General features: G+C 39.4%; 1 protein-coding gene across 1 annotated transcript in view; it reads left to right on the top strand.

Moving 5' to 3' along the window:
• The first annotated feature begins 930 nt into the window (after positions 1 to 930).
• The window catches only part of DDC (dopa decarboxylase), a 56,110-nt gene continuing 43,125 nt past the window's right edge, over positions 931 to 13,915 (top strand). Inside the window, exons 1-3 of the mRNA XM_066560053.1 lie at positions 931 to 1,151; positions 6,785 to 7,022; positions 13,752 to 13,865. Coding sequence (XP_066416150.1) covers positions 6,822 to 7,022; positions 13,752 to 13,865 — 315 coding nt within the window. The 5' untranslated portion in view covers positions 931 to 1,151; positions 6,785 to 6,821. The remainder of the gene's footprint in view (positions 1,152 to 6,784; positions 7,023 to 13,751; positions 13,866 to 13,915) is intronic.

Raw genomic sequence — 13,915 nt, 5'->3', positions numbered from 1 at the left:
CCCAATGTATCGAGTTTGTAACTCTGTGAACTCAGGGTGTTGGTTTGAGGTGGAAAACATCTCAGAGGCTGTGGCAACTGACTCTGGGATTTGTTGATGCTTTTCAAGATTGAAGAACTAATGACTACAGCAACTGACCGAGGCATTGGAAACGCAAGTCAGATCATAGAATAACATCTGGCACAACAAGTGCAATGACACCAGAAAGCTCACCTGGGGAGTTTAGGTGCTGGTTTCATTTTGAAAAGGCTCTTCCAGAATTGTAGCAGAGTTGTTGTTGCTCTTGTAACATTAGAAGAGCCATGACAGTTTTAAAAAGCTGTGACTTTTTCATCCTTCGCAAAAAGGTTGGCTGTGATAATACTGCAATGGGCTGGAGACTGGTGCTAGAGCAATGACCATCCCAAATCTGCTACACTGCCTGGCTGTAAGCTGTTTAGGGCTATGAAATGCTGATAGTATTTTTTTTTAGATAAACTTGACTGAAATAAAAATGACAGGATGTCACCTGGATTCATCTAGGAAACAGAACTCCACATAAAACTTTTAGAATAGGAAAACAAATCTAAAACACTTTTAGAATTGCTTTTAAGTGTACATATGATCAAAGAGAGAAACTGGGAAAAGTTGGATAAAGCTTATCTGGGGATGTTTATTCCACAGCTATATACCTGAGCTTGCAGTTACCCGAGTGGTACTTTGACCATATCTGTGTTTCTTTCCTGGCAATAATATTTCACAGAAGCAAATCAAAGCATTTGCTGTAACTGCAGCAGCCTCAGCAGAAATGTCCCAGAGTGTGCAGCACAGACGGGGAGCATGTGATCTGACTGATGAACTTGTGAATGGAGCCCCTGGAAGAAAAGACAGGGCACTGCAGAGTTAACCTGGCAAGGGCCGCTTCTCGGTGGGATGCAGCTGCTTTTCAGGGAGCTTCCTTTGCGAGCTGTGTTTTGGAGGAGCTGTGGGAGGGGGAGATGCTGCTGCTGCACGTTCAGTGCAAAGCCCGTGCCTGTGATAGGCTGAAGAGACATGGATACTCTGCCTATATATGCTGGCAACTGCATCCTCTCTGCTTTGTAGCTGTCACTGAGGAGCGAAGAAGGGCAGTGAGAAGGGCAGGGGAGAAGCAAAAACCTTGCCAACTTGCTGTAAGTTGCATTCTTTGTCCTTAAGTCTTTATGGTTATTAAATTCAAGTAGGTACATTTGGATTAATGCAACAATTGGTTATGGAGAGTGGGATGGCAGTTAATAAACAGCCAGCCAGCTTGGTGTTATTTTAGGGATGATAATAGCAATAATAGCATTTATTTTTAATCTAAGTTTGCACAATGTAGTATGCACCTATTGTGCTGTGTTTGCTTTTTTTTACATCTGATGTCTGTCAGCTGTAACTGTTTATATGCATTTATGTAGAATCCCATGTATACAAAAGTTTGTACCTTGTCTTTCCAAGTACAGCAGTGCTTGCAATAACCAAGCAGAACTTGAGAAATTCTCTACCTAATATCCTGAATAATAAAATTTCAAGATAAATTAAATGCATGACTTTTTTAGGGTGATGTTTTTCTCAGAAATAACCCTTTCCCATCACTGTAGTAAGACCTCAGCGGGGAACATTATGAGGTTGCAGACACTGTGCCAGTGACAGTAAATGAATACAGCCAGCAGCTTCTGGAAGATGTAATTCTTTAAATAAAATGTAGGGACTATAACATATACTGTTAATTCTTGACTAGTGCAAAGGTAGAAGGACAGTGTAGATCCAGTTCCTTTTTACTCGTGGTGAAGTAAAATTCATCCTTTGGCTCTTTTTCTGGCAATATCCTATTGCCAGCAGGGGAAGTTCAGCTTAACAGTGGCAACAGCTGCAGAAACCTTCAGCTGGATTCAGTAGCAGGAAGTTCTCGTGGCTTCAGTGGTGTCACTGAAACACCATCAGCCCTTAAACTACATTTTGGTCTGCAACAATCAGTTGGCAGAATAGAAAATGCACTTGTCTCATATATAGGAAAGAGACACAATTACAGCTGTATTTTCTCAAAAAAAGTAAAGTTTTAGGTGCTGTAAATGTGTCTATGCATTCTTCCCATCTGCATTCATAAACAGGAGCTGCTAAAAGATTTTATTTTGTTAGCTGTTGTTTATTTTACTTTGATCAACTGGAGAAGAGGGAGATATAAAATTATAATGCATCAAATATACCTCTCTCCTCATTTGTTCTTCTTTTCCTCTTTTCCCTTTTTTTTCCTGCTTTTTCATCTTTTTTTCTCTTTTTCTTTCTCATAATGAATTTCCTGGTATCATTTAGATATATTTCACATTCATATTTAGTAAATATGAAAAAACTCACCCAGATTCTAAAATCATAGACAATACCTTTTAACAGAAATAACGAATAAGCTGAATGTTACCAACAAAATATTATACCTATAAATATCTTTAATAATTACTTGTGTGTAAGCTACTCATTTGTATGGTTCCGTTTCAGATAAAGTAGAAAACTGCTGGCAAATGAACATATGCAATCTGAAGACCAGCAACAATTTTCAGTAACTTCAGTAAAATAAAATGTGTCTGTATTCTAATTTCAGTGCTCTGAGGTAGGAGTAGTTTTAAAAAAAGCAACAAAGGATATGTCAACTTTAGATTGTGTAGTGTATTTGTCCTCTGACAAATTACAGCAAATTCAAAGACCAATGAGTTTATATATGAATAAATAAAGATACACTGATATAATTTAAGGTTTAACATGGTTTTTCTTGGTTTTACCTGCAGTTTAGAGCAGAACTCAATCTTCTCCAGTAAAGTAGGATTTGATCAGAAGTATGCAGTGGTGACAGTAGCCATTGATTCTTGCTGGGAACAAAAGTGCTCAGGCAGAATATATGCTTGGTAAAATTGTGTTTTATCAATCAGAGTGAGGCTGTCAGTGAGTTTGCATACAGACTGCTCACCGTGTGGCAGAGGTTGATAATTAGGCAGGGCACCTCCTGAGAAGCTGTGCTCTCCTCACTTGGGGTTCAGCTCGCAGATACTGAATATGCTGAAACTCATCCTGGGAGGTGTGGCATCTCTGAAAGTGTGGAGAGTTTCTCACTCTTTAGGGGCCTTCAAGAAGATACACCACTATTAAATACTTTAGAAAGAGGCTTAGTTTATCTGAAATTTCCCTTTAGTTTTGGAAACTTGGCTTGCATTATTTTGCAGTTTAAGTTCCTTTAAGTGGACATTTAGACTGCATGCAGACTGTAACACTCATCCCTTCAGGAAGTACAGATTCTCTCAAACAGCATTTTCATTTTATACCATAAGGCCTGACTTCTCTGAAGTATTTTGCTTCTTAGAAAATCTCTATATTTTAAAAAATATACTGGCATAGAGGGAAGGTCTCTCCCTATGCATTGTGTTATTGTATTGTACATGAGCTTTATGTGCATGCAAGAGGTAGAGATATTCTGTACTGGTAGAGAAATGAAGTAATTTGCATTTTGATAGTATTCACTAGTGAGCGTTACAGTTGTTGGCTGGGTATGGCTTCCATAGTAAGTAGTACTTTCAAGCAGTGAAGTGAAATCTATAGCAAACAGTTCAGGAAGAGAATAAAAATAGGAATGAAAGGGTAAGTGGGTCTTGTCACTCACAGAGGAGCAGATATAACATAGGAAGTGAAAAGGATGACCACTGTGTTCCCGCAAGGAGTATGCCTTCACAGCTCCCCCATGAGATACATATATTACTGTAGGTAGGGGATTTTAGGAAGGAAGATGCATGAATAGAAAAAAGCAGATTTTTAATTTCTCTGTATGCCTTGGAGGAAAGAAGGGTTAAATACTTTGCTTCAGATTGAAGCAGTTTGATGTACTTCACTGCACTGTAAGAGTATCAGAGATTAAGTAAATATCAGTTCATATCAATTTATAACAGTGCAACCTCTGTAGCACATTTGGGATGAAAGGCTCAACCTTCAAATCTTAACATTTAAGCTTCCAGGTTCAGTTACTTCCATGCAAAACAGTGGGTTTCCCCTGTAATTTAATTCTTTACCTGAATTTTGCTATTGTAACAGTGATTAATGACAGAAGCAGTGCAGCCAAAACAGTGCGAGGATGAGTCAATGAACCTCCCATTCTTGGGAAGAAGTATAGTTACACAATAACAAACAAGATCTTCATGATTAGACAAAATGTGCATTTTGTCAAATTGAGTTCCATAGCAATAGACTAAAACCACTGAATGTGTATCTGATATTTAGATATAATATTTTATTTGCTTATCCTGATATCCAAAAATAACTTTGTCCAAACTTCTAATAATAAAAATAACAATATCAGCATACTGTGTAGCAACAAGATGACATAAATGTCACAACCTATAAAACATACCATGTCTGTTCTGGTAATTTGATAAAGTAAATTCTTTTTTTTTCAATAAAGTAAATTCTTTTTTTTCTGTGTGTTTGTGAACTGTTTTGAGTTTACACACAATATGATTTAATTTTTGCCATCTGATTTGTATTTTAGGAAAAGACCACATGATCCACAGAAGTTTTTATGTTAAGGGGTCCCTTTTATTTGATTACTACCAAGTAAAACTAGGGAGTAGTGTAGTGATGCTCTTACACAGTGATGCACTTACCTGTCTTGATGCTGTACTTGGGGCTCACTGGAACCACAGATGTGGAATGAGATACTCAGCTGATATGATCCTTGTGTAAAGGTCTGTAGGAATAGCTGTAGCACACTGGTGAGCAACAGCAGTGCTGGGAACACCAGTCCTCATATTCTGAGTCACTTCAGTCTCGGGCATCTCCCACTAATTTGTCAGTTGTTTGTTAAATTCTTTTTTTCATAGCTTTCTTCTCTGAAACCAGAGGAAAAACTAACAGATCACCTCATTCAAGTTCTTTAGGGCGTGCTATAGCAATAAACCCATGAATGAAGCAGCATAAAATAAATAATAATAGCATGACTTAAGAGTTAAGTTAGAGATGCGTTGAAAAAGAAGTTCAACAGTACAGTATTTAGATTTCTTCTGGCAAAAAAATATCTAAACCAAAGAACAGAGCCTTGGTGTGTAATTAGACTGCTGCCACAGAAATGCATATTGTTTGCTGCAGTTCATGCTGATTTCTTTAGAGAATTTATTAAAATTTTGAACGATGAACAAAGATGTGTTGAATGAAAATGCACGTAAGATTTAGGGGGTATGGAAGAAATTGAATCATCCTGATTTTAAAGGAGTAGAAACAAAGCTGCTTGCTTAAACACAGGTTTTCAAAAGCGAGTTGACACGCAAAGCTGCCCACTGCACATTCTAGGACTGTAATGACCACTGGTAATGTATTTCCAGCAACTTAGTGGCAAGATGTGAGGTCCTAATACCCCTTTATGAAAGGTAGAGACAGAGCCAAATAAACACTTACATGATGATTAAATACTAAAACTCTAGTGAAATAGCAACAGGAGCAACCATCTCTGGGCATTTAAAAGTCCCTACTGTGCAGAACCTTGCTCTCCCAAGTGTTTTGTGACCTGCAGCAGCACCCTGCCTTCTTAAATAAAAGCAGCAGCTGCTCCACACAAATTCCAGATCCTCTGTTTGTAGCAGCAGGGACGTGTCTAAGCCAGTGCTTGGTAATGTCTTTCTCTTGTGATGTTACAGTACTAATTCAAATGTAATAAAGCCCAGGAGGTTCTCTTTTCTCAAAATTATGTCCTCAGTTAGAAATCATTATCACAAATACTTGGTATCTGAAAAATTGTCTCCTACTTATCTAATGTTCACATTGTGCTTAATATAATTATTTCCTTACAAAGAGAAGATCTACAGGTGTGTGAGCTAAGAACAATAGTTCTTGAGACCAGCAGTGAAAATTCTTTTTTCTCTTGCCAATCTTCTGACTGGATTCCAAGGAACAGTACCCCTCAATGTGAGTATATAAAGTCTCTGGGACACTTTTTTGGTACTCAGTGAATAAAAAGTTTCAGCCATATATTCACTGAGTACTCAAGACGCATGGCTAGACAGAGTAATAAAATTGTGAGGGCCAGGGTGGCAGGAGCAGTCACTATATTAATTTATATCATGAATTTATGTTTGCAGAGCACTTTGCAGGCAAACTCTAGCTCATCTCAGCTGAGCCATGTATCACCTTGGGTGTGCTCACACAATCTGCCTATCTCAAATAACTCCTGGAGCTGCAGCCCAACATCTTAGAAACATGGACAGCCCCAGACAGAGCTTCCTCACATTCTCTTGCAAAACACAGTACAGATCAACTTGAAGTGAATTCTTTTTGAAATCTCACTAAGAAACGAAGTTTTGTAGATGACAAAGCATGTGCATTTCCAGTGAAAGAGTAGAAAAGCTAGAGCTTGAGACAAGACAGGAGTTGAGAAGCAGATAAAATGACAGGGCAGCACAGTGGATCACTGTGATAACAGTGATTATTATAGCTTGTTATTACAAATTATAACAGAGACACAGCCAGCTTTTTTCTTACACTTATTCTCCATAAGGCAGGAGGGAGCTGATTATGTGCCACTTAACATTGCCACATACTTGTGTCACCCAGCAGCTGTAGGAAATAAATCTGTAATTTCTGAATCTTCATCAATGTGCTTCTACTGTTCTTCTATGCTAAACTTATTGTCTGTGTGTATTAATCTAATCTACTCATATCATGACCATCTGAGTCTTCCTATAAATCCTATGAATGACAGGTTTAAAACTAGTAAAATTCTCTTTCAAAAATGATTCTTTTTTCTCTTTCTTTTCAGGTGTTTTTCTGAGAATAAGCCCTAAACTCTGTTACCCATGGATGCTGCAGAATTCCGCAAGAGAGGGAAGGAGATGGTGGACTATGTGGCGGATTACCTGGAGAAGATAGAGAAACGACAGGTGTTCCCAGATGTGGAACCAGGATACCTACGGCCCCTCGTTGCAGACTGTGCACCCCAGGATCCTGAGAGCTTTGAGGATGTCTTTAGGGACATTGAGAAGATCATTATGCCAGGGGTAAGAGAAATGGAACTGTAGTGCAATGTTCAATACTGTGTTTAGGTTTTCAAACATCTTAAAGAAAGTGGGGGTTTACCGACATAAATACCCACACTGATTAACTTTTAGAAGGCAGGAGTCAGCTTTACGTGTTGAATATGATCTAACTAATGTTTTTCATTTTTCCTAGAAATAATCAAATCATTCTTTTGCTTCATGCATGGTTTACTTTTGAAAATAATTTCCTTTCCTCCCTTGAACTGGTTAAGGCAAAACTTCATAACTTTCAGTTTCATGTGATATTTTTTACTACTTTCATAGCACAGTAAATATTTTACAACATAGTATTTTTATTAGTCTGCTGTGCCTAAAGTGTTTCTTCAAGCTGATCTTTAAATGTTAAAATTCTCTTAGGAGATTTCTTTTATTAGAGTTGACTAGAAAGGATTCTTCCCAATACTTGTTCTGTTGACTTACTCTCCTAAATGTCAACTACTTCTTGTAGCTTCTAAGGCAGACAACCACTGCCTAAATATTAGTCCTTGAATAGATCAGTATTGGACAGACAATGCAGAACTGTTGGCAAAGCATCTGGCATTTGTTCAGGCTTGAAATTTTCTTGTTTTTTTACTCATGGTGCATCTTTTTTATTTTAAATATGTACTTGTCTCCTTAGGCCTCTAAGTAGCTTGAAGAGAACTGAATTGTTAGTAAAAGTTAATGAGGAATCTCTCCTTTGGATCTCCTCAATAAACACTTTGGGGTTCTTCTCTAGATGCAGCTATGTGATATGATTGTGATGGGACTGGACACCACAGTCAAAATTACTTTAGTCAGTGTACTATGATGCTGCCAATTCCTTTTCATTGACCAATGTAAATATTTGATATTCAGTATGATTTTATCTTGTTTTCCTTGGAGCCAGCCTTCTGTACTTTAACAGTCAAAAGCTCCACTGAGGTCAATTGAAACCTTTGCACTCTTTTCAAAGATTTGAGGAGGAAGTCTTAAATCCAAGGGAATTAAATCAATGCAGATTAGATAAGAGAATTATGTCCAACACATGCAAATACTTTTATTGCTGCTCATAGATATAGTTGCCTTTTCTTTTTAATTGGAGGAAAATAGTAATGTCTGTGAAGTAGAAGAGAAACACTTTAAACACCTGAGAACTTTCAATAAAATAATAATGCATTAAAAATAAGAGATTAATCACTCGAGAATAGAAAGTGAGACATTGAATTCCAATTATGTCATCAACATGTCATGTTCTCTCTTAACTAAATTAACTTCTCTTGATATTTACGTGCCCTGCAAACAAATTTACTTTTACAAAGTGATACATTCTGAAGAAAAATTGTTCTATCCTAAATTTTTCCACTGGTTGAAATGTTAGTGACACAAAGAGCACAATATAAATCCCAGTTCTTATAGTAATTCTGATTCTACCCATGTTGCTTATACTTAATTCCAGTGACTCATATGGGTACAGAACCACGAGGTCCTGTATAGTAAAGATTGGATGGTATCTCAGGATCATTTAGTCCATCCCCTCTGCTCAAAGCTGAGTCAGCTAGAGCAGGTTGTTCAGGACTATGTCCTGCTGGTCACTGAATATCTCCAAGGATGAACTCTGCTGTCCTGTTCCAAAGTTGGATCATCCTCACAGTAAAAAAAGGTTTTTTTATGTTTAAGTGGAATTTTCTCTATTTCAGTTTGTGTACATTTCTTATTGTTTTGTCACTGGGTACTTCTGAGAAGAATCAGGCTTCATCTACCCCCTGAGCTTCCTGCAGGCTGAATAACCCCAGCTCTTTCAGACACTTGTCACATGACAGATACAGCAATTAATCATCTCCATGGTCTTTCCCTGGAATCACTCCAGCATGTCTTTGTTCCTTGTACTGGAAAACCCAGAACTGGATGCAGCATTCCAGGTGTGGCCTTTCCAGTGCTGCATAGAAGGGAAAGATCAACTCTTTTGACCTTCTGGCAGCAGTTTTGTTACTTTGGCCCAGAATGCTCTTGGGTCACAGTGCTTGCTGCTGGCTCATGCTCAGCTTGACCATCAGGTCCATTCCTTCCAAGCTGCTTGCCAGCCAATTGATCCTTGCTCTCTATGGGGCAGGGGGTTATTTCTCACCAGGTACAGGCTTTTGCATTTCTTTAGTCAACTTCATGGGATTCCTGTCAGCCCATTCTGCAGGCAGTTAAGGTCCCTTTGAATTGCAGCATGACCACACAGTGTATCAAACACTCCTCCCACTTTTATGTCATCTGCAACCTTGCTGAGGGTGCACTCTATCCCATATCAAGGTATTTAATGAAGTACTGGCCTTTCCCCTTCATTCTTCATGTGACCTATCCTTGAACACTTCAGGGATGGAGCACTCACAACTTGCCTGGGCAGTTGTTTCAGTGCCTCACCACCCTCACAGTAAAGAACTTTTTTTTCAAATGTGTAATCTAAACCTACTCTCAGTTTAAAGTCATTCCCTCATGTCCTATCACTACATGCCCTTGCAAAATGTCTCTCTCCATCTTTCTTGTAGGCTCCCTTTAGGTACTGGAAGGCCACAGATAGATCACCTCAAAGCCTTCTCTTTTCCAGGCTGAGCAATCCCAGTTCTTTCAGCCTGTTCTCACAGGAGAGGTGCTCCATTCCTCTGATCATCTTGACATCTCTCCTCTGGACTCGTTCCAATAGGTCAATGTCCTCCCTTGTACTGGGGATCCTAGAGCTGGACACAGCAGTCCAGGTGGGGTCTCACCAGAATGGAGGAGAGGGTCAGAATCCCCTCCTTTCCCCTGCTGCCCACACTGGTTTGAATGCAGCCCAGGGCACTGCCTTCACCACTTCTTTCCTGTTGGTAAATATGCAGTCCCACACCCTGTCCCACATTTTCGTCAGTTCCTCCACAGTTTCCTGTGTTAGGTAATTATCAATGCACTCCAGAACCCTCCTGACTGTGTCCTGCTGTGTTGTCTGTCCAGCAGATATGAGAACTATGACCTGTGAACATGAAGTTTCTTCCAGCTGTCTGAATGCTGCACTCATGTGCTTCTTCTGACATGGTGGTCTGTAGCAGATGCACACACCCAAATATTGCCCATTTTGATATCTTCATCAGTCCTGACTCACAAGTTCTTGACTGGCTCATTGTCCATTCTTAGGCAGAGGCCAGTGCATTCCTGCTGTTCTCTTCCATAAAGGACCATCCTCTGCCTTGCCTTCCTGGTCTGACCTTCCTGAAGGGCCTGTCCTCATCTGCTGCAGCACTTCAGTCATGCAAGCAATCCCACAGCATATCTGTGATCCCAGTGAAATCACAGCCCTGTACCTGCACTCAGCCTTCTCTTTCCTTCTGTTTGTTCCCCATGTGTTGTGCACAGCTTATAGGTGCTTCAGAGAGGCACCCATTTGTCTTGATTCCCCAGAAAAGATGTGAGAACTCCTCTGTCTTGCCCCTGCCCTAATGCTGCCCTCTCAGCACTTCCTAATTTATGTAGATACACTGGGGATCAGTCTGCTTTAGCCTTAGCTTCTTTCTGAGTTCTCTCATGTCCACGTTATCCTTCCCCCTTTGCTTGCCAGCTTGGTCCATCTTCCTCCCTTGATTGTGGGTTTCCTCTCCTTCCCTCATCATTCCTAGTTTACAGCTCTCCTTACCAGGTTATCCAGCCAGTCTGCAAAGATTTTTTTGCCCTAATTGTTCAGGTTATATTTTCCCTAATTGTTCAGGTTATATTTTCCCTTTTCCCTTAATCTTCTTCCTGTGTTTTTCCTGACAAGAATAACATTTAAGAGTACATCTAGTGTTTTTCATCTATAGCATTTACCCACTGTTTGACCAGGGAATGTCTTATATCTGTTTTATAAATGAAGATCTTCAGAAAGGGCTTTTTCAGAAAGAATAAGTAATACGACATATCATAAACCCTTGTTTTGTCTGTAAGCTGTTGGTGGCCCATAAGTGATTCTTGTTTCATTCATGTTGACATCTTTACTGTGTTAGTTGTGTTCAGATATTTGCTACTTATTGTATGACTAAAAATGTGAAAATGGTGTTCCTTCAGAATGGCAGGGATCAATTAATTGTGTGGTGATAATAATGCAGTATCTATTGCTGTCTTCACCCTGTAGGAGAAAAGAATTTGTGAGTAGTGAAATTTCTTTATGGGGACTTACTGTGAAGTGTAAGGTAGACCTTAAAAAGGGCAGTCCACCCAATGATAATGACAATAATGGCACTAGATTCCTGATTTTAACACAGAGACAGACGGAATAACTGCAGAACTCTGATCTCCACAGCAGGCAGACAGTAGGAAAGGATCTGCATGTAAAAATATCAGTCACCTTTCACTCTCAGATTTGCTTTGCTGTCCTTCTTTTTTAGAGCCAAAAATGATCAAGTGTAGTTGTAACTGCAAATAGTGGTACTCGAGATGCTAGTTTTCCTCACATTGGATCCATTAATCTATGAACTTTCAGCTGAAGTTAGTCAACTGTCTAACTACCACCTATCCTTAGTGTGTGGTAAAGGAAGACTATTGCTTAGACCGAGCAAGCCAGAGAAAGACATCTTTAGAAGAAATCTTGGAAATAGGATGTCTCTGAGAAGCACTAGAGTGGTAATTAAGAGTGGACCCAAGACATTTGTATATCATTATTTATCAGCAGAGGGCAAAAAAACCAGGCATCAATTATGTCAGGCTCTTTGCACTATCTGACTAAGTATATCTGTTCCAACATGATGAAAAAAAAGAATTTTACAGCTGCTTCAAGGGACGGGGGAAGGGGAGGCAGGAGGAAGAAGCGCAGCTGCACTTGCCCCAGGGCTTTTAGCTTTTTCTCTTTGTGTGAGTGGTGCAACTGGAATCTGCTGTGTTTCATCAAGCAAATGGCTCCCAGCAAACAGTCAGTTTAACTTGATTAACCTAAGATGAATGTCACAAGTCTTACAGATCACAGAGGATTAGAGCTGGGGAAATGAACAGTGGCAGCCCTGGCTCATTATGGACATCAGTGAAAGTCTGTGCATGTGGATCCTGTCGGGGACCACTGCTTCTTGAATATTTTATTGTTTTCCTGTGGAAAAGCCACATCCCATCCAGGGTTTTTTTTTCTGATTTGTGAAGGAAGACATTTGCCACAAGATCTCTAAAACTTTGTTACAGCAAAGAAGGATATTCTGACCAAATATGAGATACAGCTGAAGAGGTTCACAGTGGCTTGTCTTTGGATAACTGATTTGACAGGTTTCAACCTAGTGACCATTAAAAATGAAATCTTGAACATAGCAGGTACAGGGCTAGTTTAGACAGTAGAAAATTGTAATGGATAGGAGATGTTTTCATGTGAAAGAGATAGGCACATTTGAAATTGGTACACTGCAGCAGGGAAGGTGATACCTGATTCATTCTGTCAAGAGTTAAGGCAGTTTCCCTTTAGCATGGACCACATCTCTTAAAGAAGAGCTGGTTGTTGGCATGAGGAAGGTTAGAAAATGAAAGAAACAGATTATTATTATTATATAGAAACAAATTTGCAGCATGCAGAACAGTGTGGTACAGCAATCCCTGAGTTAGCTCTAGACCCAGAAACCTTATCACAGACTGGGAGAAAGGAGTGTAAAAGCTAAAATTCCTCAGAGAATGAATGCAGAACGAAACAGCACAGAAACAGTGAACTCAGGCAAAAGAGAATGTATAGTTGTGCTATCCTCCAGCTGTAACAGAAGAACTCCAGTATTAAAAAGAAAACAAAATGATGTAAGAAAAAGCTAGCCTTCAATAACTCAGCAGCCTCTAGACTTCCAGCCATTGAAAAAAATCTTACATAGATCTGCTGAATACTTGCTTACAGCTGTGGAAGGAACTTTTTTCAAAAACTTGCCTTTTACCTTCAATGTAAAAGCTGGTTTTGCCAAACATATCACATGTCACATTGTTTCCACTGAACACTGCTGTGTGGCTGTGTATTTCCTGCTTTCAAATTTTATTAGATTGGAGTTGTGGAGCACTATCAAGTATCTCACAGATCCTTAAAATTGCTTGGATGTTACATAAGAGAATTCTAAACATTGCTTTGGCAAGACAATTGACTATCATTTATGCAGTTACCCTGTTGTTCTCTCATATTAGTTCATACAAAGTGGAATTGTATGGAAATCACAACTTTTTAAAGGGAGATGAGAGTTTATTTTTCTACAGTAGGTATTGTATACTGGGATGGGTTGTTTCATTTTGTGGTGAAGAGCTGTTTGGTCAGATTCATTGCCTGAGAATTAACAAACATCATGACAGTGTGGACAGGAGAGTTCTGTGGACTTCTGCTGCACTGAAGACACTCTTCCTATGTCTGTTGCATGACAGAGATGGAAAACCAAAATACCAGAGAGTCCCTGATGGTAGAGACTTAAGAGCAGTGAGCCTGAGCTTGCACAGAAGCTCAGGCTGCCATGACCCACACAATTCTTGTCTTCTAGGAAGAAAAATGGAGAACTCTGATTTCGGAGCTGTTGGGGGGCTTGGGGTGAGAACTTACTTGTTTTTATTTTGAGTAAAAGATGGATAAAATATCATGAAAAAAACGATGTCAGCTTTTCTAAAAAAATGGGATCCTCTGTTACAGCCAGCTAGTCAAGAGCTGTTGGCTTATCACAACCTCTAGCCTTTTTTGATTTTGTGACAAATTTTTTCTGCTTCCTGTTTTAGTTAAAAATAATTATTTTCCACATAATACAGGTGACTCACTGGCACAGTCCGTACTTTTTTGCCTACTTCCCTGCAGCCTCTTCCTTCCCAGCTCTTCTTGCAGATATGTTGTGTGGTGGAATAGGATGCGTGGGCTTCTCCTGGGTGAGTTTACTCTGATGTGTGGTATTGGTGCTTCACCTTGCCAGAATTTT

Source organism: Molothrus aeneus, chromosome 1 (genome assembly GCF_037042795.1).
Source record: "Molothrus aeneus isolate 106 chromosome 1, BPBGC_Maene_1.0, whole genome shotgun sequence".
Taxonomy (NCBI): Eukaryota; Metazoa; Chordata; class Aves; order Passeriformes; family Icteridae; genus Molothrus; species Molothrus aeneus.
Note: the sequence above shows the minus strand (reverse complement) of the source record. Positions and strands in the feature narration are given on the sequence as shown.